Below are 25936 nucleotides of genomic sequence, written 5' to 3'. Positions count from 1 at the left end.
TGCAATAGGGATAGGCTGAAAACTTTTCATATCCTTAAATTCTAATTCCTTATAATTCCATCTTCAAGTCAATTCTTCTCTCATTTTACCACAAACAGTCAGGAGAACCAAGGCACTTCTTCAAAACTTTACTTAGAAATCTCATTAGCTGGCCAGGCATGGTGGCTCGTGCCTGTAATCCCAGCACTTTGGGAGGCTGAGGCAGGCAGATCACCTGAGGTCAGGAGTTCGAGACCAGCCTGGCCAACGTGGTGAAACCCTGTCTCTACTAAAAATACAAAAATTAGCCAGGTGTGGTGGCAGGTGCCTGTAATCCCAGCTACTCGGGAGGCTGAGGCAGGAGAATTGCTTGAACCCGGGAGGCGGAGGTTGCAGTGAGCTGAGATCACACCACCGCACTCCAGCCTGGGCAACAAGAAAAAAACTCTGTCTCAAAAAAAAAAAAAAAAAAAAGAAAAGAAAAGAAAAGAAAAGAAATCTCATTAGCTAAATACCCTGTTTCATGACTCACAAGTTCTACTTTCCATAGAACACTAGAACATGAACATAATTCTGTTAAGTTCTTTGCCACTTTACAAGGATCACCATTTCTCTGTTTCTAATAATATGTTCCTTATTTCTCTCTGAGACCTCGTCAGAATGGCCTTTACTGTGCATATTTCTACAAACATTGTGTTCGTGATTACTTAGATATTCTCTAAGAAGATGGAAGCTTTCTCTACAATTCTCCTCTTTTCTTTCTGAGCCCTCAGCAGCATCACCCTTAATAGTTCATTTATGGCAATGTAGGCTTTTTCTAGCATGCACCTCAAAACTCTTCCACCACCCTCTTCTCATTATGCATTTTTTGGTGTTTGTGGCAACAGCACCCTCACTTCTTGGTACCAATTTCTATCTTAGTCCATTCAGGTTTCTGTAACAAAATATCATTAACTGGGTGGCTTATAAACAACAGAAACTTTTTTCTCACAGCTCTGGAGGCTGGGAAGTCCAGGATTGGGGTGCCAGCGTGGTCAGATTCTGGTGAGGTACTTCTAGGTTGCAGACTGGCAACTTCTTACTGTGTTTTTATATGGTGGAAAGACTGAGAGATATCTCTGGATTTTTTTTTTTTTTTTTTGAGACAGAGTCTCGCTCTGTTGCCAAGTCTGGAGTGCAGTGGCATGATCTCAGCTCACTGGAACCTCCTCCTTCTGGGTTCAAGCAATTCTTGTGCCTCAGCTATTTGAGTAGCTGGGATTACAGGCATGTGCCATCATGCCCGGCTAATTTTTGTATTTTTAGTAGGGACAGGGTTTCGCCATGTTGACCAGGCTGGTCTCAAACTCCTGGCCTTAAGTGATCCACCCACCTCAGCTTCCCAAAGTGCTGGGATTACAGGTGTGAGCCACCGTGCCCAGTCCTCTGGAGAATTTTTTGTAAGGACACTAATCCCATCCAAGAGGGAAACCCCTCATGACCTAATCACTTCCCAAAGGCCTCATCTACTAATACATTACATTGAGGGTAAGGATTTCAACATATGAATTTTGGGGGGGACATAAACATTGAGCCCATTGCAATGCGCTTTATCATGCTAAGGAAGTCTCCTTCTATTCCTGTTTGGTTGAGTGTTTTTATTATAAATTATTGTAGGATTATGTCAAATGCTTTTTTCTGCATCAATTTATATGATCATGTGAGTTTTTCTTTTTTATGTTATTAATGTGGTATATTACAGTGATTTATTTTCTTATGTTGAAAAATCTTTGCATTCTTGGAATAAATCCTGTTTTCACTACTTCTATTCAACATTGTTTTGAAAGTCCTAGGCAGACCAATTAGGCATACTATGAATAGTTTGCTTTTCTTTGACTGAAAATTTCTCTATTTTGCCTTAAATTTTGAAGGGTAGTTTCACTAAGTATAAAAGTCTAAGAGCCATGTCCTATGGTTCATGCCTGTAATCCCAGCACTTTGAGAGGCCAAGACAGGAGGATCACTTGAGGCCAGCAGTTTGAGACCAGCATGGGAAACACAGTAAGATCCCATCTCTCCAAAAACCAAAAAAAACTGGCTGGGTGTGGTGGTGTGCACCTGTAGTCCTAGCTACTCAGGAGGCTGAGACAGGATGATTGCTTGAGCCCAAGAGTTTGAGGTTACAGTGAGCTATGATTGTGTCACCGCACTGCAGTGCGGTGCAGTTTCCTTTTAGAGATCTGGTCTCTAAAAGGAAAAAAAAAATCTAGGTAGGCACTTATTCTCTTTTAGCACATTAAAAGATGTTATTCTATTGTTTTCTGGCTTCCAATATTTCTAAAAGATATCAACTATTCATCTTATTCCTCCTTTGAATATAATGCATCTTTTATTTTTGCCGGTTAAGACCCATTGTGTTAGGGCTGGGTGCGGTGGCTCACGCCTGTAATCCCAGCACTTTGGGAAGCTGAGGCGAGTGGATCATGAGGTCAAGAGATCGAGACCATCCTGGCCAACATGGTGAAACACCGTCTCTACCAAAAATACAAAAATTAGCTGGGCATGGTGGCATGTGCCTGTAGTCCTAGCTACTTGGGAAGCTGAGGCAGAAGAAGTGCTTGAATTGGGGAGGCGGAGGTTGCAGTGAGCCGAGATCGCGCCACTGCACTCCAGCATGGTGACGAGCTGGACAAGACTCCATCTCAAAAAAAAAAAAAAAAAAATTCATTGTGTTGGTATTCAGCATTCTGTAGTGTACTTAAGTTTAGGTTTTCTTTGTCTTCATGCTGCTTCATAACACTTCTTGCATCTAAGGCTTGCACCTTAGGCTTTCTCAGTTTTGGAAAGCCCTTTTTTTTTTTTAATAGACTGTATTTTAAAGCAGTTTTTAGGTTCACAGCAAAATTGAGCAGAAAGTACAGACAGTTACCATATACTCCCTGCACTGTTAGCTTTCAAATATTGTTTCTGCTTGCCTTTGTGTCTGGGACTCCTGTCTCCCCTTTCCTTCTGGGACTCCTATTACTGTGTCCCATATACCTATTGGCTCTTTTATCTATTTTCTTTCCATGCTTCATTATGGATATTTTCTTCAGACATTTCTTCAGTTGTGTCTAATCTGTACCCCTTACTGAGTTCTTTATTTTTCCTGTTCTAGAATTTCCATTAGATTTTTTTTATTTTTTTTTCAGTTTTTAGTTCTTGGCCAAAATTCTCCATCTCGTCATCTAATTTCTTGTATATATAAAGGGCATATATTTTAAAATCCATGTTTTATTACACCAATATCTGGATTGCCTTGGATTTGTTTTTATTCCCCATGTTTATCTCTTAGTCTTCAGTCAGTCAGTCTTGTCTTCTAGTAAGCATGGCAATTTTTAATTTAATACCAGAGATTTTATATATAATTTTGAAGAGAAAATTCAAGGTTCTGGATAAAGTTACTTTCCTCCAGAGAGTAGCGATATTTTTGCTTCTGGCAGTCATTTAGATGAGGGATCATCTCAATCCAATAAAGGATTAAATTTATCAGAGGCTGAGCTTCCATTTTTGAGCCTGGTTTATTTCAGGTTTATTCTTACTCCTAGGTATAGCCCTTCGGGGATTCCAGCTGAAAGCCGGGGATATTAGGGGTTCTCAACTCATTTTTTTGTTCATCTATTCCCATAAAACTGTGAAATTTCAGTTTAGCTGGGCTTATTTCCCTCCACTTCCTTTTTCTCTAGGATCTTGGCTCTTCTAGTTTTTGATCCCTTGATAGGTCTCTAATGACTTTAAATGGATATTTTAAAACATATTTTGTCCAACTTTTCTTGTTGTTTTCATTTGGAGGGTTCAAACCATTACTATAAATTGAAATCCCAAACTGGTGCTTTTTTTCTTTCCATTTTTTCCCCTTCTACTAGCTTGGAAGTTATGAACTCTGTTTCTATTCTTTTAGTGGTTACTCCTCAGATTTAAATATATGTGCTTATCCATTCTTTATTCAGAAATGTTTTATCAATGCTAGTAAGCCCATCCATTTCAGTACTTTGCATTCTTATTAATTTCTGGAAGTAAGATTTGATTCTGTTTTCAAATCTGCTAGATCACTTTTTATGGGTTTCTGTTTCTTACAAATTTATACTTGTATTTTATTTATTTTTTTTCTTTTTCCTTTCTTTTTTCTTTTTTCTTTTTTTTTGAGATGGAGTCTCACTTGGTTGCCCAGGCTGGAGGGCAGTGGCGTGATCTCAGCTCACTGCAACCTCCACCTCCCGAGTTCAAGCAATTCTCCTGCCTCAGCCTCCCGAGTAGCTGGGACTACAGGCACGCACCACCATGCCTGGCTAATTTTCGTATTTTTAGTAGAGATGGGGTTTCACCATGTTGGCCAGGATGGTCTCAATCTCTTGACCTCATCATCCGCCCACCTCAGCCTCCCAAAGTGCTGGGATTACAGGCGTGAGCCACCATGCCTGGCATTTTATTTCTTTAAATATAATATGCATAGGTGTTTTCTAATCTACCTCCGAAAATTCCAATACCTGACATCTTTGCAGGTTTGTTTCTGCACTTGTCCTTATTTTTTAATAGTTAACACTTCTGAAATTGGAGTATGTCTTACAATTGATGGTATTTAATAATTTAATTGATTATTTTTTCATTCTACTACATATAAATTGATGGTACATTTTATAATCAATAGCATCTTAAATTTAATAAAATACGATATTTGTGAGGATTTTGAAGCCTAGGATGAAGATTTTCCTCAAAGAGTTTTTTTTTTTTTTTTTTTTTTTTTGAGATGGAGTCTCGCTCTGTCACCCAGGCTGGAGTGCAGTGGCAAGATCTCGGCTCACTGCAAGCTCAGCCTCCCAGGTTCACGCCATTCTCCTGCCTCAGCCTCCTGAGTAGCTGGGACTACAGGCGTCCGCCTCCACACCCAGCTCATTTTTTGTATTTTTAGTAGGGACGGGGTTTCACTGTGTTAGCCAGGATGGTCTCGATCTCCTGACCTCGTGATCCGCCTGCCTCGGCCTCCCAAAGTGCTGGGATTAACAGGTGTGAGCCACCGCGCCCAGCCTCCATAAAGAGTATTTCATTTACTTTTGACTCTGGCACCATCAATCAGTCCAGGACCACTTTAAATTCATGGCTTGAAGGTTTTTTGGGACAACCCAGATAATGTGAACTTGAGCTGCCAAATATACAAAAGTTAGTCTGTGGTTATGACTTCTCAGGGATTTCACCCCAGACCCCTGGAATTCTCAGTGTGAAGGCAACTTTCTTTGCAGTTACCCAAGATTAGGAGTGAGTGGTAGATTTGTCATTTTGAGGTTCCATTTGCATGTGGGAAGGTCTTCTACTGGATTAAAAAATTTCTGAGGAGCCTGGCACAGTGGCTCATGCACTTCAGGAGACCGAGAAGGGAGGATCACTTGAGGTCAGGAGTTTGAGACCAGCCTGGCCAATATGATGAAACCCTGTCCCTACGAAAAATACAAAAATGGGCGGGGCATGGTGGTGCATGCCTGTAATCCCAGCTTCCCCAGGAGGCTGAGGTGTGTGAATTGCTTGAGCTTGGGAGGCAGAGGTTGCCATGAACTTTGAGCTACTGCACTCCAGCCTGGGTGACAGAAGGAAACTCTGTCTCAAAACAAAAAACTAATTTGAGACATACCAATGTATATATTTATGGTGTATAATGTGATGGTTTGTTGCATGTTTACACTGTGGATTGATTAAATCAAGTGAATTAACATATCCATCATCTCACTTATCTCTTTTTTGTGTGTGGCGGAAACATTTAAAATCTTCTTTTTTAGCAATTATGCCTATGGTTTATTTTTCTGAAGTTTTCCTTAAGGAGTTCTCTGCTCTAGGCCACAAAGATTTTCTCCTACCTTTTTTTCTATGTTCCAGTCTTACATTTCACATTTTAGTTTTTAATATACTTGGAGTCCACCTCTATATGTGGTATTAGGAAGTGATACAATTTTATTTTTCTCTATAGTGAGCCAGTTTTCCCATAACCATTTTTTTTTTGAGACAGGGTTTCGCTCTTTCACTCAAGTTGGAGTGCAATGGTGTGATCTCAGCTCAAAGCAACCACCTCCCGGGCTCAAGTGATCTTCCTACCTCAGCCTCCTGATTAGCTGGGACCACAGGCATGTGCCACCACGCCCAGCTAGCTTTTTGTATTTTTTTGTAGAGATGGGGTTTCGTCACATAGCCCAGGCTGGTCTCAAACTCCTGAGCTCAAGCAATCTGCCGGCCTTGGCCTCCCAAAGTGCTGGGATTACAGGCGTGAGTCACTTTGCCCGATTTCCATCACCATTTGCTAAACAATCATTTTCCCATTGATTTATGGGACTCCCTTTATTATAATAAATGGCCATGTATACATAAGCTTGTCTCTGAGCTCTCTATCTGTTCCATTGGTCTATGTGTTCCTGTTTTTATTTCCTACAGCTTTGTAATGTATCTTAGTGTTTGGTACAGCAAGTCCCTCCTTTGCTCTTCTTTTTAAGGTTGATTTAGCTATCAGTAGGCCTTTATTTTGTCATATTAATTTTAGAGCATTTAACAAGTTCTTGAAACATTCCAAATGAAATATGAATTGGGAATGCATTAAAATATAATTTAAGCCTGGGCAACATAATGAGACCTCGTCTCTACAAAAAATAAAAAAAAATTAGCCAGGTGTGGGGTCATGCACCTGTAGTCCCAGCTACTTGGGAGGCTGAGAATTACTTGAGCCCAGGATGTTGAGGCTGTTGTGAGCCATGATCATGCCACTGCACTCCAGCCTAGGCAATAGGACGAGACCTTGTCTCAAAAAAAAAAAAAGTAAATAAATAAATATATATATGTGTCTATATACAGACACACACACACATATATATAATTTTATATATATATGTCATTTAATTTGGCTGGGTGCGGTGGCTCACGCCTGTAATCCTAGCACTTTGGGAGGCCGAGGCGGGTGGATCACGAGGTCAGGAGTTTGAGTTCGAGACCAGCTTGGCATGGTGAAACCCCATCTCTACTAAAAATATAAAAATTAGCTGGGCCTGGTGGTGCGCACATGTAGTCCCAGCTACTCAGGTGGCTGAAGCAGGAGAATCGCTTGAACCTGGGAGATGGAGGTTGCAGTGAGCTGAGATCGCGCCACTGCACTCCAGCCTGGACGACAGAGTGAGATTCTGTCTCAAAAAAAAAAAAAAAAAAATTGGGGGAGTACTGACATCTTTGTGATTTCAAGTTATTCCAACCAAGAACTTGGCCTATCTCTCCATTTATTCAGATCATCTTCTATGTTTTTTATTAGAATTTTACAGTTTTCTACATGGAAGTCTTCTGTATTCTTGGTTTACTTAATACCTTGATACTTTTATAATTTTTATTGCTATTGTGAAGAATATCTTTTATTAAATTATATTTTTATAGTTTTTACTGTAGTAGAGAAATGCTCCTGATATTTGTAAGTTGTTCTGGTATTCAGAAACCTTGGTGAATTATTTTATTATGTCTGACGTAGAATGTCTGATTATCATTTCAACTGCTTTCATACTTACTGTCTACTCAAATGATCTATTTCTTTTTGGCCAGTTTTGGTATCTTATATTTTTTCTAGGAATTTAACTATTTTATCAGAGTTTTCATATTCATTAATGTGTAGTTATTCAAACTGTTTTCTTCTTCCTCTTCTACTTCTTTTTTTTTTTTTTTTTTTTTTTTGAGACAGGGTCTTACTGTATCACCCAGGCTGGAGAGTGCAGTGGAAGGATCACATCTCACTGCAGCCTTGACCTCCCAGGCTCAAGAGATCCTCCTACCTCAGCCACCCAAGTATCTGGGAACACAGGCACACACCACCACACCCAGCTAATTTTTTTTTTTTTTTTTTTTTGAGACTGAGTCTTGCTCTGTCACCCAGGCTGGAGTTCAGTGGTGTGATCTCAGCTCACTGCAACCTCCACCTTCCAAGTTGAAGTAATTCTCCTGCCTCAGCCTCCCAAGTAGCTGGGATTACAGGTGCACGCCACCATGCCTGGCTAATTTTTTGTATTTTTAGTAGAGACGGTGTTTCACCATATTGGCCAGGCTGGTCTCAAACTCCCAACCCCAAGTGATCCATCTGCCTCGGCCTCCCAAAGTGCTGGGATTATAGGCATGAGCCACTGTGCCTGGCTGCCCCAGCTAATTTTTTAAAATTATTTTTTATTTTTTGTAGAGACAGGGTCTCACTATGTTGTCCAGGCTGGTCTCAAACTCCTGAGCACAAGTGATCCTCCTGCCTAGCCTCCCAAAGCACTGGGATTACAGGCATGAGCCACTGCATCTGACCACTTCTACTCCTTTTTAATTTCCAAGGAGATTTACATACTTTCATCTTTTGCCCTAAAGCATTACCAGCTCAGGTTCACTCCACTTTTATTTTCAATTTGAGGGTTCCTGGCTACACAGTGGGTATAAATTAGAACTCCAAGCCAGTATGAGGATAGACTCATGGTTAAAATTCTCAGAGAAGGTGTTTTTTGTTTTTTCCCACCTAGAGTACAAATTTTCTTGTGGTGGGCAGATTTTTTCCTATCCACTTTTCCGCTAAACATGTAGCACTTTTGAGAATTCTGGCTTTTTCTCAGGGTCTCCATTCCAAATACGCACTTCACATGGGCCTTGTCTTTTGCTCCTACCTTGTTGTTAACCCAAATCCCTTCTGACTGACACTACAAATGATATGGGGCGTTGAAGTATCAGATGATTTTCTACTCATGTTTTTCAGTTTTCTCCTTAATTTTGGCCTGTAAGGATTTCCCTTACTCTTTTTCGAGGAACTTAATTTGGCATTTAAAAGGATGCTGGGCTGGGTGCAGTGGCTCACACCTGTAATCCTAGCACTTTGGGAGGCCGAGGTGGGCGGATCACCTCAGGTCAGGGGTTTGAGACCAGCCTGGCCAACGTGGCAAAACCCCGTCTCTACTAAAAATACAAGAATTAGTCGGGCATGGTGGCTTAGCTACTCAGGAGGCTGAGGAAGGAGAATCGCTTGAACCCAGGAGGCAGAGGTTGCAGTGAGCCGAGATGGCGCCACTGCACTCCAGCCTGGGCGACAGAGTGAGACTCCATCTCAAAAAAAAAAAATTGTTTTATTTGAAATTGTAACAAATGTCATTACTGCCTTTAAAATGACCTGGAGCACTTTGAAAAAAATCCCAGAAGTTTTCCAACTACAGAATAAAATTAAAATTCTACCATTAGGCATAACCTGGCTTCCATCTACCTTGTCAGCCTAGCATCTCCCACTACTTAGCAAAAGTGCACCTGACAATCATGACATGCTGATCTCGGTGATGTTCCCACTTGCCTGAAATACTCTTTCTTCACCTAAAAGTCTTGTGCTGATTCTTTAAACTCCAGTACAAATGCAACTTCTTGAATAATTCTCTTCCCTTCTCTCTTAGGAAGTTAATCACTGTCCTCTATATTCCCTGATATTTATATGATTGTTACGGCATTTACATGTGGTTATGGATGCCAACTGTATCAATATCTGATACATGAGATGTATCATTATCTGATATCTAAAAGGTGAGAAGTGCTGTCAATAAAGTCTCTAACCTAGAACATAATCTGATTTTCTTTTTTCTTTTTGTGCTTCTCTAGACTTCAAAGCAGCATAGATTGAAAAAGATCCAGAAATTAACAGGTCAGAGAGATCCTATCCTTTACTCTTCAGCTCAAGGTTAATAACAGACCAATTGTGGGTCAGCCTTATGACTCTAGCCTTAAATAGCAGGTGGAGGGAGGTTGAAAAAGAGGATGTAAATGGAAGAAGTGTGCCTCTTCTTTCTGGCATCTTCATGTCTAAAGATATGTATGTATACGGCTCCATAATTCTTTCCATGGTTCCTTTGCTTATACTTCCTTTCCTCAGCTCCTTTTGTGCAAAGCCCAAGGTATTGGGAAGGAAACTTGGTGAGATTTAGAATGGACAAAGGGTAACTACCAAGAGTTTGGTGAGGGAAGTTTCCCTATCTTTTCCCCCCTACCATAGATACTGGATAGACTCCTTTGGAGAAAAAGATATGTATCATGACCTCTGTTTCCCCTACTCTCACTGCTTATTACTATGATTATTCCTATTCTTCCCAAAGTATATAGCTTACATCTACTGTATGATGAAGGCAGCATAGTATGGCTTTTTGAAAAATCTTGAGATGGGTTAAGTCTGAGATCTACCACTAATTAGCTTTATGATCTTGGGCATAACTTCATCTTTGTTTCCTTATTTGCAAAAAGAGGAGGTTGGACAAAATGATCATGATCATCAATAGTCATGAGGCTGACAGATTCTTCACCTCTTCTCCCAGATCCACAGTGGGAAGAAAACCTCAGGATGGGTTGCACTGAAGCTAACCTGACATGGTGAGTAAAGCCTGTCTTCAGCCTATTCTACTGATAAATTCTGTGAAAGTTAGACGTAAAGTACCTGGACTCTGTTTTACTTCCTTCACTGTGATAGCTTTCTCCTTTCTAAGTTAAATCTCTCTTATTGTTTTCCTTACTGGTACTTTAATGAAACTTCAATTACATTGACATACACTGTTGCATCCAGTGTTTCAGAACTCCCTGTGGGCTGGACCCAGGAATATATACTCTGGTCAATGGAGCGGAGCCTTCAACAGATCTTCCGATACCTAGAAAGCGCAAGGTCAGGCAATGTAGTTTCTGGGTGGGGATTGAAGGTGGTAGAGGTTTTAAAAAGAAGGAAGGAAGGGAATGAAGGAGGGAGGGAGGGAGAAAGGGAGAAGAGAGAGTTTGTTTTGTCTGTGGGGGAAGTTCTGGGTTCAAACTGGTGGAAGGATCATTTCTGGGTGGAATGGGAACAGTTTCCTCCCTTTGTCCTGGTGGAGAAATTATTTCTATAAGTAATTGACGTTGGGGAAAGAAACTTTTTTTTTTTCAAATTCTCCTTCAGGCCAAAAATATTTTGCATGTGAAATGGCCACTTTTTTCGTTTTCCTATTTCAATGCAAACTGAAACATTTCTCTTTATTTCTTAGATCAAGGCTTATGGAACAGGATTTGCCTGAATCACAGGATATGATTTCTTCCTCTACCACCTCTGTTCTTGTGGCTCAGAAGACTGTTCTATGCTGTTGTGACTATAAGAAAGCAAAACATTCTACTGACCACAGCATCTCCTTTAGTTCATCATGCAATGACTCCAGTCTGTCTCATCTTCCTGTCTTTTCTGAAGGAACAACTTGGGAATTCCAGAGCCATAGTTTACCTATTTCCCACAAAAAGCAATCCTCTGTGTTCAGGAACCAAGGCACAACCCTGCCTCTTTTTCAGCTCTCAGAGCCCCAGAAATCAAAACTTTTTCAGAATTTGGCAGATCTTTCACCCTTACAACCTCAGAGCTCTTTTATCAACTCTATTTCTGAACCCCTAAATATCTGCAAACAAAAAAGGAAAAAAAATGATGACAGAATGAGCAAGAGTCATTTGACATCAGATCATGAGCCAAATTCTGTTTCCAAGGAGAGACCACGACTTCCAAGGTGGGCTACATTCAAGCTCTCTCCTTCAGTTAGAAGGGAGCTAGAAGGACATATGTCTCAGAAGGTTTTTGCTTTGCGGCAACAAACAGCACCTTTACCTTTGAGGAAATCATGGGCAATGCTGAATTATATAACTGAAGTACAAGGAGGAGTTGCTGAATCAGAGAAACCCCAAACTCAGTTATCTATGCCCATTCATCAAAACACTGAGCAAAATATCAACAACAAATCCTCAGACCTTCCATCATTTCAGCTCCATGTGAATGCTGGAGTGGGATCTGGATCAAATAGCACAGAAACAAAACTTTCACAGTCACTTATCTCAGATAAGCAGTTACAACCTGGGGATGGCCCCCAAATCCTTGGATTCAAGCCTTTAGTTACATCAATGGGCAGTCTACCTCCAAGAAGTTTAGAACTTAATGTAATTCAAGAGGAAACTCCTTTACTGAAGAATGATCCAAAACATGTGCTAGAGCTTAGTATAGAGGAGAGGGTCATAGGTTTTCCAGAAAAAAGGATACAGCAGCACAAGACACAAGTGACTAATGTGGAGTTTACCCCAAGGCTATCATATCAAGTCAAAGATAGCCTAAAGGTAACTCCATTGGCACTACTTCGGGTCATGGATTCAATGGGGATGATCCCAGAATCACATTCAGAATTTGCGGGTTTGTTCCCACAGCTGCCAAGTCAAGTTGTGAAACCAATGGAAACCATGGAAACAGTGAGCATAACCCCCAAACCACCAAATCAAGTCATTCAATCAATGGAGGCAGCCCCAAGGTCTCAGCACCAAGTTATGGAATCAGAGAGGGTGGCCACAAGATTACTGAATCAAGTCACAGATAATAAGAAAGTAACTCCTGTAGCACTGCTTCAAGTTATGGATTCTATGGGGATGATTAACAAATCACATCCACGTATAGAATCAGTGGGAACGACTCCAACACCACAATATCAAGTCATAGAGTCAGTGAAAATGAACACATTGTTGAACCATCAAGACACAAAACCAGAAAAGATGAATCTAAAGCCACAACATGCAGTTACGGAAACTGTGGAAATGATGCCAGGGCCACAGCATAAAGTCATGGAATCTGCAGGCATGACCTCAGGGTCACAAAGTCAAGTCATGGAACAAGGAAAGGCTACTCCAGGGCTAATATGTCAAGACACAAAATCACTGGAAATGATCTCAGCACCATTACATCAAGTCATGGGTTATGTGAAAGGAATTCCAGTGGCACTATTACAAGCCATGGATTTCAGGGAGATAATTCCACCAGCACAGCCACATGTTATAGAATCTGGGGGCTTGACCCCAAGTTCACAGTTGCAAGGTAGGAGATCTGTTCATCTGGTCCTACCACCAGAGTTTCAAGATATAAACACTGTGGAGCTGACCCTAAGACCGCCAACGGAAGATACAAAATCTGCGGAGTTGGCCCCAAAGCCATGGTTACACGATGTCAGATCTGAGAAGGTAGCCCCAGTACTATTGCTTGAAGATGTGAAAACTCCTCAAATGGTAGAATGTAGGAGGTCAATTCCTGAGACACAGGTGCAAGGTATGAAATATGGGGAACTGAACAAAGGGACACAATTTAAGGAAGTAAAAGCTGCAGAGATGAGCCCCAAACAAAATCATGAAGCCACAGAGCCTGAAAGATTGACCCCATGGCATCAAGCCTCAGAATCTTTAGAGATGATTTCCAGACCAGGATATCAAGGAAAAGAAGCAAAGTTGACCTCTGACAACTGTCACCAAGTGGAAAAATCTATTGGGTTGACACAACCATCTTTAGGAACTAGCCCAGGGCCACTGAGCCAAACTTCAGAATCTGTGGAGATGAGCTCAGTGTCATTCCAAGACATTCTCAAGACAATGCACCAACTTGGAAAAGCAATGGGGGAAACTCCAGTATCACAACACACAACAAAAGAATCTCTGGATTTGATACCAGGATCAGAAATGCAAAGTGTGAAATCAGAGGGGGTGACCACAGAGCCACAGCCCCATGATATGAAGTTTGTTTACTGCAATCTAGGGCCATGTTCAGAAGTTACTGAGTTGTCAGAGATACCCCCTATGTCAGAATATAAAGAAACTGTGGGGTTGGCATTGCCTCAAGTTGATAAGACCCAGGGGGTCATCCCAGTACCACCACATTCAGAAACAGGATTTTTGGAGTTGACTCTAGGACCAGGCACTCAATATGAGAAATCAGAGCCACTACTGCAAAATTTGAAATCTATGGAGTTAACCAGTGAGTCATCTCCATTATTGATAGGATCTAAAAAGTTAATTACAGAACAAAAACCACATGTTATGGACCTGACCCCAGGGCCACAGCTCCAGGGAGAAAAGTCTAAGCAGCTGGATCTAGAGTCACAGTTGCAAGATATGAAACACATGAATTTAATCCAACAGTCAACTACAGGAGTGGTAGAATCTGAGGAGATGATGCCAGAGCTACCACTACAAAGTATGCCATTGGAGGATTTGACTAAGAGGGAAGAGTTCCAACGTGTAAAATCTGTGGATTTAAATCTAGGCCCATCTCAGCCAAGTGTCAAATCTTCTGGATTGACCTCAGGGCCACAGTTGCCAAGTGTCAGATTTTCAAAGATATTTCCAGGACCACTTCTTCAAGGCAAAAAACCTGTAGAATTAATCTCACAACCCCCACATTATGGTGTGAAATCTGATGAATTGACCTCAGATTCCCCAGTTCAGGACATCAAATTGTCAGATTTTATCCCAGAGCCAACACATCAAAGTGTCAAATTTGTACAGCTGACTCCAGAATCACAACCTCAAGATGTGAAATTTGTGGAACTAAGCCCAGGACTATTCTTGCAAGATGTCAAATTTTCTGATTTGATCCCAGAGCCAAAGCATCAAGGTTTCAAACATATGCAGTTGACACCAGGAGCTCAGCTCGAAGATATAAAGTCTCTAGATTTTGTACCAGAGTCATCTTTGCAGTCAAGCCAAGGGACACATATTGAAGATATGAAATCTGTTCTGTCTACTGAAGGATCACAGTTTCACAGCATGAAATCTGCGAAATCGACCTCAGAACTACCATTTCAAAGTGTAAAATCTGAGGAAGTAAACCTAGGGCCATGGCAGCAAGATATCAAATTTTCTGAATTGACTTCAAGGCCAAAGCTGCAAGGTGTCAATTCTGTGGATCAAACTCCAGGATCAATGTTTCATAGTGTGAATTTTGTAGAGGTGGTTCCAAAGTTAGGGCTGCAAGATTCCAAATTAGCAAAGATATTTCCAGGAACTCAAAGTATGAAACAGGTAGGGCTTAACCCAGAGCTGCAGCGACAAGATGTCAAATGTTTTGATTTAGTACCAGGAACTCAACCTCAAGGTGTGAAATCTTTAGAGTTAAACTCAGGGCCACAGCTACAATGTGTAAAAGTTTTAGAGATGACCCCAGGGCCAAAGATGCAAGGGGTACCACCTGTGACAATGGCTCCAGGGCCAGAGGGGGAAGGGGTTAAGCCTGAGTTGTTAGTGCCAGAGCCACTGTTTCAAGGTGTAAAATATGTAGCAGGCAACCAAGAACCAAGCCTTGAAGCTGAAGTTTCCTATAAATTAGTCTCAGAGCCACAAATGCCAGATGCAGAATCCATGGAGTTGACTCCTGGGCCACAGTTGCCCAGTGTAAATCATTCTGAGTTGACCAGACAACCACAGTTACAAGGTATTAAATCTTCTGAATTGATACAAAGACCACAGTTACAAAACCTAAATTCTGTGGAGTGGAGCCCAGTCTTGAAACTTGAAGGTTTCAGATCTGAAAAGCTAACCTCAGAGCCACAGCTAGAAGATATGACATCTGCGGAATTAATCCCAGGGCCACATTTGGGAGATGTGAAAACTATGCAGTTAACACCAGAGCCAGAATTGGAAGATGTCAAATCTATGACGTTAACCCCAGAGCCACAGGCAGGAGGTGTAAAACTTGAGGAGGTAACCCCGGGCTCAAAGCTTCAATCTGAGTTGCTGACTTCAGGATCACAGTTGGAAGATATGAAATCTGTGACCTTAACTCCAGGACCATGCCTGGAAAGCATGAAATCTATGGAGATAACTCTAAGTCCACAGCTGGAAGGTGGGAAATCTGTGGCGATAACCTTAGGGTCACAGACAGAAGATGTTAAATCTGTGGAATTCACCCCTGATTCTGAGCTTCAAGGTGTAAAATCTGTGGAGTTGACTCCATGTTCAAGAATTCAAGATTTAAAAACTGAGGAGTTAGTCCTAGGTACACAGCTGCAAGATATGAAAACTGCTAAATTAAAACTTGGGCTAAAGATGCAAGGTGAGAAGTCTATGGCTTTTGCACCAGGGCCATTGCTTCAAGGGGTTAAATCTATGGAGACGCTTCAAAGGCCTCAGCTACAAAGTGTGAAACCTGAAGAACTGACCTCAGTCCCACAAATGCAAGATATGAAATTTGTGGAGATTACTCCATGTTTAAAGCTTCAAAGTTTAAAATCTATAAAGGAGACTCAAGATCCACATCTGCAATGTGTAAAACCTGTAAAGTTGACCCCATGGCAAAAGAGGCAGGCAGTAAAATTTGTGAATATAACCAGAGGAGAAGAGTTTGAAGAAGTAAAATCTGTGGATTTAGCCCTAAAGCAACAGTTTCAAGGGATGGCACCTGTGGATTTAACCCTTGAGCCTGAACAGGATGGTCAGATATCTGTAAACTCACAAGAGCAGCAATGTGTGAATTTTGAGCAAGTAAAGAAAGGGTCTGAGTCAGAAGGTGTAATGTCTTTGGAGTTAATTCCAGAGCCAAAATCTGAAGGTATAAAATCGGTAGACCTCAAGTCTGACCTACAGTCGAAAGGTATAAAATCATCTGAATTGACTCCAGAATCAAATATGCAAGATGTAAAAGCTAAAGAGTTCAAACATGAACCACAGTTGCAAAGTATGAAATCTCCCAAGTTGACCCCAGGACCACAGTTGCACCAAGTGAAACCCTTGGGCTCGACTGTAGAGCCACAGATTCAAAGTGTGAAAATTGTGGAGTTAAACAAAGAGCTAGAGCTTGGAAGAATGAAATCTGTTCAGTGGATAACAAGACCTGAGTTCCAAGGTCTAAAATCTGTAGGGTTAAATCTTGGGTCACAATCTCGAAGTGTCAAACCTGCAGAATTGAAACTTTCCATACAGTTGGGAGATATGATAGCATCTAAATTGGTTCTAGAGCCAAAACTTCAAGGTGCAAAACCTATGGAGTTTAACCGTGGGCCACAGTTGCAGTGTGTAAAAACCTCTGAGTTGTCTTCAGGACCACAGCTGCAAAAAGGGAAAATGCTAGCATCCACCTCAGAGCCACAACTTCAAGGTGTGAAAACTGTGGAGTTAAACCAAGACTCACAGCTTACAAGTGTGAAATCTGTGCAGTCGATACCAGGACCTGAGTTCCAAGGTGTAAAAACTATAGGGTTAAATCTTGGTTCACAATCTCAAGGTGTCAAACCTGGAGAGTCGAAATCTTCCATAGAGTCAGGAGGTGTAAAGTCATCTCAACTGACTCTAGGGCCAAAACTTCAAAGTGTAACATCTATGGAGTTTAACCTTGGGTCACAGTTGCACTTTGTGAAAGCTCCTGAGTTGTCCCAAGGACCACAGCTGCAAAAAGGGAAAATTCCAGCATCGACCTCAGAGCCATATTTTCAAGGTGTGAAAACTGTAGAGCTAAACCAAGACTCACAGCTTGGAAGTGCGAAATCTGTGCAGTGGATATCAGGACCTGAGTTCCAAGGTGTAAAAACTGTAGGGTTGAATCTTCGTTCACAATCTCGAGGTGTCAAGCCTGCAGAGTTGAAATCCTCCACAGAGTCGGGAGGTGTAAAATCATCTGAATTGACTCTAGGGCCAAAACTTCAAGGTGCAAAACCTGTGAAGTTTAACTTTGGGCCACAGTTGCAATGTGTGAAAACTCCTAAGATGTCCCGAGGACCACAGTTGCAGAAAGGGAAAATTCTGGCGTCAACCTCAGAGCCACAGCTTCAAGGTGTAAAAGATGTGGAGTCAAACAAAGACTCACAGCTTGGAAGTGTGAACTCTGTGCAGTGGATACCAGGACCTGAGTTCCAAGGTGTGAAATCTGTGCTAAAATGTGGTTCACAATCTCGAGTTGTCACAACTGTAGAATTGAAACCTTCAGTACAATTAAGAAATGTGAAGTCATCTGAGTTGACTCCAAGGCCAAAGCTCCAAAGTATACAACCTTTGACATCACTCCAGGAACATCAGTTGCCAGGGCTCAAACCTATTGCTTTGAAATCTGGGCTACAGTTGAGAAGTGTGAAATCATGTGGCCCAATTTCAACATCAAAGCTCTGTGATATAAAATCTATGGCATTCAAACCTGGGCTTCATTCGCAAGATGTGAAATCTTCTGAGTTGACCCCAAGACCACAGCTGCACAAAGTGAAACCCTTGGAGGCATGCCCAGGAACACAGCTGCAAGATGTGAAGTCTCCAGCGTTTACGCAAGCGCCACAGTTTTCAGGGGTGAAATCTGGAGTATTAAGCCAAGAGCTACCATTACAAAGTGATAAAACTGTAGCGCTGAACTCCTTACTACACTTGAAAAGCATGAAATCATCTGAATTGGCTCATCAGACAGAACTTCCAGGTATGAAATCTGAGGAGTTCAACTCTGGGCCACAATGGCAATGTGTCAAATCTTCTAAGCTGAACCCTAAGACAAAGTCCCAAGACATGAAGTTTAGAGAGTTAAACCCCAGTTCACAATTGAAAGATATCCCATATTCTGATTTGACCACAAGGACCAAGATTCAAGGTGTCAAATCTACAGACTTCAAACCTGGGCCACAGTTGCAAGGAGTGAAATCTTCTGAGTCGATACTGAAGACAAAGCTTCAAGAAGTGAAATTAATGGAATGCAACTCAGGCCCACGGTTGCAAGATTTGAAATCTTCTAGGTTGATCATGGGTATAAAGCGTCAAGACATTAAATCTATGGATTTCAGTTCTGGACCACACTTACAGACTGTGAAATCTTCTGAAGTGATTCCAGGGGGAAAGCTTCAGGGTGTGAAATCGGTAGAATTCAAACCTAGTCCAAAGTTACAAAGTGAGAAATCTGATTTGACCCTGGGGAGGAAGTTTCCAGGTGCGAAATCTGTAGAGCTGGAATCAGGCCCACAGTTACAAGATATAAAATCTTCTGATCTGATCATGGGTATAAAGCTTCAAGATGTAAAATCTATGAAGTTCAGTTCTGGACAACACTTTCAAGGTATAAAATCTTCTGAGGTAACCTCAGGGACAAGGCTTCAAAGTATGAAATCAATGGATTTCAATTCTGGACAACAGACACAAAGTGAAAAATCTTCTGAGTTGATTCAGGGAACAAACCATCAAGATGTTAAATCTGTAGAATTCCACCATGGTCTAAAGTTACAAGGTGTGACATCTTCTGAGTTAACACCAGAGACAAAGCTTCAAGGTGGGGAATCTGTGGAGTTCAACTCGGGCCCACAGTGGCAAGATACAAAATATTCTAACTCAATAATGGGGACAGAGCTTCAAGATGTAAAATCTATGGAGTTCAGTTCTGGATCACACTTGCAAGGTATGAAATCTTCTGAAGTGATCCCAGCGACAAAGCTTCAGAAAGTGAAATCTGTGCTCATGCCTAGGCCAATGTGGCAAGATGTGAAATCTTCTGAATTGACTGTAGGTACAAAGGTACAGGATAGGACATCTTTGGAGTTAAGCTCAACTTCACAGTTACAAGATAGAAAATTATCTATGTTGACACCAGGGATACACCTTCAAGGTGTGAAATCTGTAGAATATAATCCTGGGACAAAGTTGGAAGATATGAAATCTGGGTTGATAAGGCTTCAGATGGTGAACTCTACAGAAGGCAACCATGACCCAGAATTGCAGGTTGCAAAACTCTCTAAGTTGGCCTTGGAATCAAAGATTCATAGTGTGGCACCTTCTGAGTTCAATGCTGAAAAGCTGCAGCAAGATGAGAAATCTCATAAATTGAATCCATGGCCAGACCTTCAAAGTGTAAAATTTATGGTGTTCAATCCTGAGCCACATCTGCAACATAGAAAATCTTCAGAATTATGCACAGGGACAAAGCTTCAAGATGTAAAATCTATGAAATTCAATCTTCAGCAACAGTTGCAAGGTGTGAAATCTTCTGAGTTGTGCCTAGGAACAAGGCTTCAAGGTGCACAATCTTTAGATTTCAACCCTGGACCACAGTTGCAAGGAACAAAATCTGCCAAGTTGAATCCTGGGCCTGAGCTTCAAGGTATAAAATCTAAGGTGTTCTGCCTTGGACCACATTTGCAAGATGTGAATTCTTCTGTATCCATTCCAGAGCCACCACATCAGTATGTAAATTCTACTGGAAGCAACCGTGGGCTACCTTTGCAAGGTGTAAATTCTGCATCCATTCCAGCACCTAAACTTCAGTGTATAAGTTCTAATGGGTGCATCCTTGGGCCACATTTGCAAGGTGTGAATTCTGCATTCATTCCACAGCCAAAAGCTCACTGTGTAAATTCTATTGGGTGCAACCCAGGGCCGTATTTACAAGGTATGAAATCGCCTGAATTAACTCCAGTTTCAAAACTTCAAGGTATGAAGTGTTCTGAATTGAACCCAGGGACAGAAATTCAAAGTGAGACACCTATGATGTTCAACCCTATACCACATTTGCAAGGTTTAAAATCTGAATTGACTCCAGGGTCAAAGCTTCCACGTGCAGCACCTATGGAATGCAACCCTGGGCCACAGGTGCAGTATGTGAATTCTTCTGAGTTGAATCCAGGGCTAAAATTGCAATGTATAGATTCTATGGAGTGCAAACTTGCGCCACACTTGCAAGGTGTAGAATCAGGGACAAAATTTCAAGTTATGAAATTTTCTGAGTTGTATCCAGGGCCAGAGCTTCAAGGTATAAAATCTGTTGTGTTCAACTCTGTGCAACATTTACAAGATGTAAAATGTGAACTGACTCCAGGGACAAAATTTCAAGATATAACACCAAAGGAGTTCAACTCTGGCCCGCAGCTGCAAGGTATGAATTCTGAGGAGTTCCATTCACACTTCAGGCAGCATAATGTGAGATCTGTGGTATTTGTACCAGAGCCATGTTCTCAAGATGTGAAATCTGTGAAGTCAACTCTATGGCCACAACCTCAAAGTGTAAATTCTTCAGGGTTGACATCATGCTTTGGGTCACAATGCATTAAATCTGTGGCCTTTGCATCGAAGCCATGCTTTCAAGATGTAAAACCTATGGAGCTGACACCAGGGGCCCAACAGCAAGGTATAAATTATCAAGAGTTGACTTCAGGATGGCAAGATGTGAAATCAATGATGTTGGCACCAGAGCCAACTAGGAAGTTCCCATCAGGACCACTGTTGACTAGTGTCAGATTTTCAAATTTGTCTCCAGAATCACAGCAACAGGATGTGAAATCTTTGGAGTTTACTGTAGAGCCAAAGTTGCAAAGCGTAAAACATGTGAAATTATCTTCAGTGTCTCTGCAGCAAACTATAAAATCTGTGGAATTAGCACCAGGGTCACTGCTTCAAAGAGTGAAATATGGGGAGCAAACTCCAAGAACAAATTATCAAATCATGGAATCCTCTGAACTAATCCCTAGACCAGGGCATCAGTTTGCAAAATATGCAGAGATGATCCCACAGCCAAAGTATCAAATCCCTAAATCTGCAAATTTGATTTCAATACCAATTTATCACGCCACAGAATCTTCAGAAATGGCACAAGGATTGGCATATAAAGGCATAGATACTGTAGAGAAATCTGTGGGGTTGACCCCAAAGCTAACAGGTAGAGCTAAGGAATCCTTAGGGATGCTGCTGCAGCCAGATCTTCAGGTACCAAAATTTGTTGATCTGACTCCAATGGTAAGGGATCAAGGCTCAAAATTCTTAGGATTAACTCCAGAGAAAAGCTACCAAATCCTAGAAACTATGGAATTGCTCTCTCAGCCACGGCCCCAAGTTAAGGATGTGGGGGAGTTATATATGAAGCCACTGCAGCAAACTGTGGAATATGAAGGGATTACTCCGGAACTCAAGCATTACTTTACAGAAGCTATGGGGTTGACCGCTGAGGCAAGGATACAAGCAAATGAATTCTTTGGAATGACCCCAAAGCCAACAAGTCAAGCCACTGGATTTGCAGAGAGATCCCCAAGGCTCTGTCCTCAAAACTTAGAATGTGTGGAGGTGATCTCTGAGAAAAGACTGCAAGGGGAAGAATCTGTGGTATTGATTCCAAAGTCATTACATCACATCCCAGATTCTGCTTCAGGGATGACACCTGGGTTAGGACATCGAGTTCCTGAATCTGTGGAGTTGACTTCTAAGTCAGGAGTGCAGGTAGAGAAAACTTTGCAATTAACCCCCAAACCACAGCATCATGTGGGATCTCCAGGGATAATATCAGGGTTAGGACATCAAGTCCCAGAATCTGTAAATCTGACCTGTAAGCAATGGCTACAAAGGGAGGAATCTTCAGAGGTGCCCCTGAAGCAAACGAGTCAAGTTATAGGACATGAAGAATCTGTAGAGCTCACCTCTGAGGCACGGCAGCACAGGGAGGTATCAATGGGGCTAACAAAGTCAAAGAATCAAAGTATGAAATCTCCAGGGACAACCCCAGGACCACTGGGTCGAATTGTAGAATTTATGAGGATTAGTCCAGAGCCACTAGATCAAGTCACAGAATCTGCAAGGACACAGCTTCAAGTTGCTCAATCTGAAGAGGTAATCCTCGTAGATGTCCCAAAAGTTGTTCAATCTGTGAAAGTGACCCCTGGACCACCATTTCAAATTGTAAAGTCTGTGACAATACCAAGGCCAACCCCTCAAATGGTAGAATATATTGAGTTGACTCCAAAACTGCAACATGTGAGACCTTCAGAGCACCACGCAGGGCCATGTTTGCAAGATGTGAAATCTACAAAATTAATCACAAAGCCAAAACACCAGATTTTGGAAACAGTGGAGTTGACAGGGTTTCAAATTGTAAAAACTATGTTAATCCCAGGGCCATCCCTTCAAATCGTAAGATCTGAGGAGTTAGCACCAGGACCAATTCCTCAGGTTGTAGAACCAATAGGAGTAGCCCTAGAATCAGGAATTGAAGCAATAAATTGTGTGGATTTACTTCCAAGGCCACATCTTCAAGAACTGATAGTACCTGCAGAATTAACCCCAAGGCCATGTATTCAAGTGAAATCTGAAGAATTAACCTCACCGCAAACATCTCCATTTGAGGAACATACAATATTGACTCATAAACAAGGGCTTCAGGCTGTGAAATCTACAGTGATAAAAACAAAGCCTCCTAAAGTTATGGAAACTGAGGATTTGAATCTAGGACACGTGTGTCAGAATAGGGACTGTCAGAAGTTAACATCAGAAGAGTTACAAGTAGGGACTGACTTCTCTAGGTTCCTACAAAGCTCTTCAACCACACTCATTTCAAGCTCTGTCAGAACAGCATCTGAATTAGGAGGACTTTGGGATTCTGGGATACAGGAAGTATCCAGAGCTTTGGATATAAAAAACCCTGGGACAGATATTTTGCAGCCTGAAGAGACCTATATAGACCCTACTATGATACAATCTTTAACTTTTCCTTTGGCCCTTCATAATCAAAGCTCCGATAAGACAGCTAACATTGTGGAAAACCCATGTCCTGAGATTCTAGGAGTGGATGTAATATCTAAAGAGACAACTAAGAGGAAGCAAATGGAGGAGCTAGAGAACTCACTTCAGAGACATCTACCACAAAGCTGGAGATCACGATCTAGGACATTCCAGGCAGCATCAGGGGTTCAAAAAGGTCTCATCAAGTCTTTCTCGGGCAAACAACACAATGTCTGGGAGAGTCATGCCTGGAAGCAGCGACTACCAAGAAAATATCTCTCCACTATGCTAATGCTGGGGAATATTTTAGGGACCACTATGGAAAGGAAGCTTTGTTCTCAAACATCTTTAGCAGAAAGAGCCACTGCAGATACCTGTCAATCTATTCAGAATTTATTTGGGATTCCAGCTGAACTGATGGAACCTTCCCAGAGCCTGCCAGAGAAGGGTCCAGTTACTATTTCTCAGCCTTCTGTGGTCAAAAACTATATTCAGAGACATACTTTTTATCATGGTCGTAAGAAAAGAATGGCCTTAAGGATATGGACACGTGGCTCCACATCTTCCATAATACAGCAATACTCTGGGACTAGAGTGAGAATAAAGAAGACAAACTCAAGGTTCAGTGGTATATCCCAAGACGTCATTCAACATATGCCTGTCTCATGTGCAGGGGGCCAGCTTCCTGTCCTGGTAAAGTCAGAGTCTTCCCTCAGCATATTTTACGATAGAGAAGATCTTGTTCCAATGGAAGAAAGTGAGGACTCACAGAGTGATTCCCAGACAAGGATTTCTGAGTCCCAACACTCCCTCAAGCCAAATTATCTTTCCCAGGCTAAGACTGACTTCTCAGAACAGTTCCAGTTGCTACAAGATCTGCAGCTAAAAATAGCAGCAAAACTCTTAAGGAGTCAAATACCCCCCGATGTGCCTCCACCTCTAGCTTCAGGTCTAGTCCTAAAATACCCTATCTGCCTACAGTGTGGCCGATGTTCAGGACTTAATTGCCATCATAAATTACAGACCACTTCGGGGCCTTATCTTCTTATCTATCCACAGCTCCACCTTGTACGCACTCCTGAAGGCCATGGTGAGATTCGGTTGCATCTTGGCTTTAGGCTGAGAATTGGGAAAAGACCCCAAGTCTCAAAGTATCGTGAAAGAGATAGAACCATCATACGGAGAAGCCCTATATCACCATCACAAAGGAAAGCTAAAATCTATACTCAAGCTTCCAAGAGTCCTACTTCCACAGTAGATTTGCAGTCTGGGCCTTCCCAGTCCCCTGCTCCTGTACAAGTCTACATCAGGCGAGGACAACGCAGCAGCCCTGACCTAGTAGAAAAGACAAAAACTAGAGCACCTGGGCACTATGAATTCACTCAAGTTCACAACCTACCAGAGAGTGACTCTGAAAGCACTCAGAATGAAAAACGGGCTAAAGTGAGAACCAAAAAGACCTCTGATTCAAAATATCCAATGAAGAGAATCACCAAGGGACTTAGAAAACACAGAAAGTTCTACACAAACAGTAGAACCACAATAGAGAGTCCCTCTAGGGAATTAGCAGCCCATTTAAGAAGGAAGAGGATTGGAGCAACTCAGACAAGTACTGCCTCTTTAAAAAGACAACCTAAGAAACCTTCCCAACCCAAGTTCATGCAACTGCTTTTTCAGAGCCTAAAGCGGGCATTCCAAACAGCACACAGAGTTATAGCTTCTGTTGGGCGGAAGCCTGTGGACGGGACAAGGCCAGACAATTTGTGGGCAAGCAAAAACTATTATCCAAAACAAAATGCCAGGGACTATTGCTTACCAAGCAGTATCAAAAGAGAGAAGAGGTCAGCTGACAAGCTAACGCCAGCAGGCTCAACCATTAAGCAGGAGGACATATTGTGGGGAGGAACGGTCCAGTGCAGATCAGCTCAACAGCCAAGAAGAGCTTACTCTTTCCAACCCAGACCTCTTCGACTGCCCAAGCCCACAGATTCCCAAAGTGGTATTGCTTTCCAAACTGCCTCAGTGGGGCAGCCTCTGAGAACTGTTCAAAAGGACAGTAGTAGCAGATCAAAGAAAAACTTCTATAGAAATGAAACCTCCAGCCAGGAGTCTAAGAACTTGTCCACACCAGGAACCAGAGTTCAGGCCCGAGGAAGAATCCTACCTGGTTCCTCTGTGAAGAGAACCTGGCACCGACATCTTAAAGACAAACTCACACACAAGGAGCATAACCACCCCAGCTTCTATAGGGAGAGAACCCGTCATAACCCCTCTTGGAGAAACCATCGCAGTCCCTCTGAGAGAAGCCAACGCAGTTCCTTGGAGAGAAGACATCACAGTCCCTCTCAGAGGAGCCACCGCGGTCCCTCTAGGAAAAACCATTCCAGTCCTTCTGAGAGAAGCTGGCACAGTCCGTCTCAGAGAAATCACTGCAGTCCCCCCGAGAGGAGCTGTCACAGTCTCTCTGAAAGGGGCCTTCACAGTCCCTCTCAGAGGAGCCATCGCGGTCCCTCTCAGAGAAGACATCACAGTCCCTCAGAGAGAAGCCATCGCAGTCCCTCAGAGAGAAGCCATCGCAGTCCCTCTGAGAGAAGACATCGCAGTCCCTCAGAGAGAAGCCATCGCAGTCCCTCTGAGAGAAGACATCGCAGTCCCTCTCAGAGGAGCCATCGCGGTCCCTCTCAGAGAAGAC

General features: G+C 42.1%; 1 protein-coding gene across 1 annotated transcript in view; it reads left to right on the top strand.

Annotated features, from left to right (window-relative positions):
• SPATA31H1 (SPATA31 subfamily H member 1) overlaps positions 1-25936 on the top strand; it is a 42439-nt gene that overhangs the window by 15293 nt on the left and 1210 nt on the right. The window contains exons 2-5 of the mRNA XM_055108122.2: positions 9613-9691; positions 10320-10374; positions 10565-10660; positions 11013-25870. Coding sequence (XP_054964097.1) covers positions 9613-9691; positions 10320-10374; positions 10565-10660; positions 11013-25870 — 15088 coding nt within the window. The remainder of the gene's footprint in view (positions 1-9612; positions 9692-10319; positions 10375-10564; positions 10661-11012; positions 25871-25936) is intronic.

The sequence above is a fragment of the Pan paniscus genome, chromosome 12 (assembly GCF_029289425.2).
Source record: "Pan paniscus chromosome 12, NHGRI_mPanPan1-v2.0_pri, whole genome shotgun sequence".
Taxonomy (NCBI): Eukaryota; Metazoa; Chordata; class Mammalia; order Primates; family Hominidae; genus Pan; species Pan paniscus.
The sequence above is the reverse complement of the archived record's forward strand: the minus strand, read 5'-3'. Positions and strand labels throughout refer to the sequence as shown.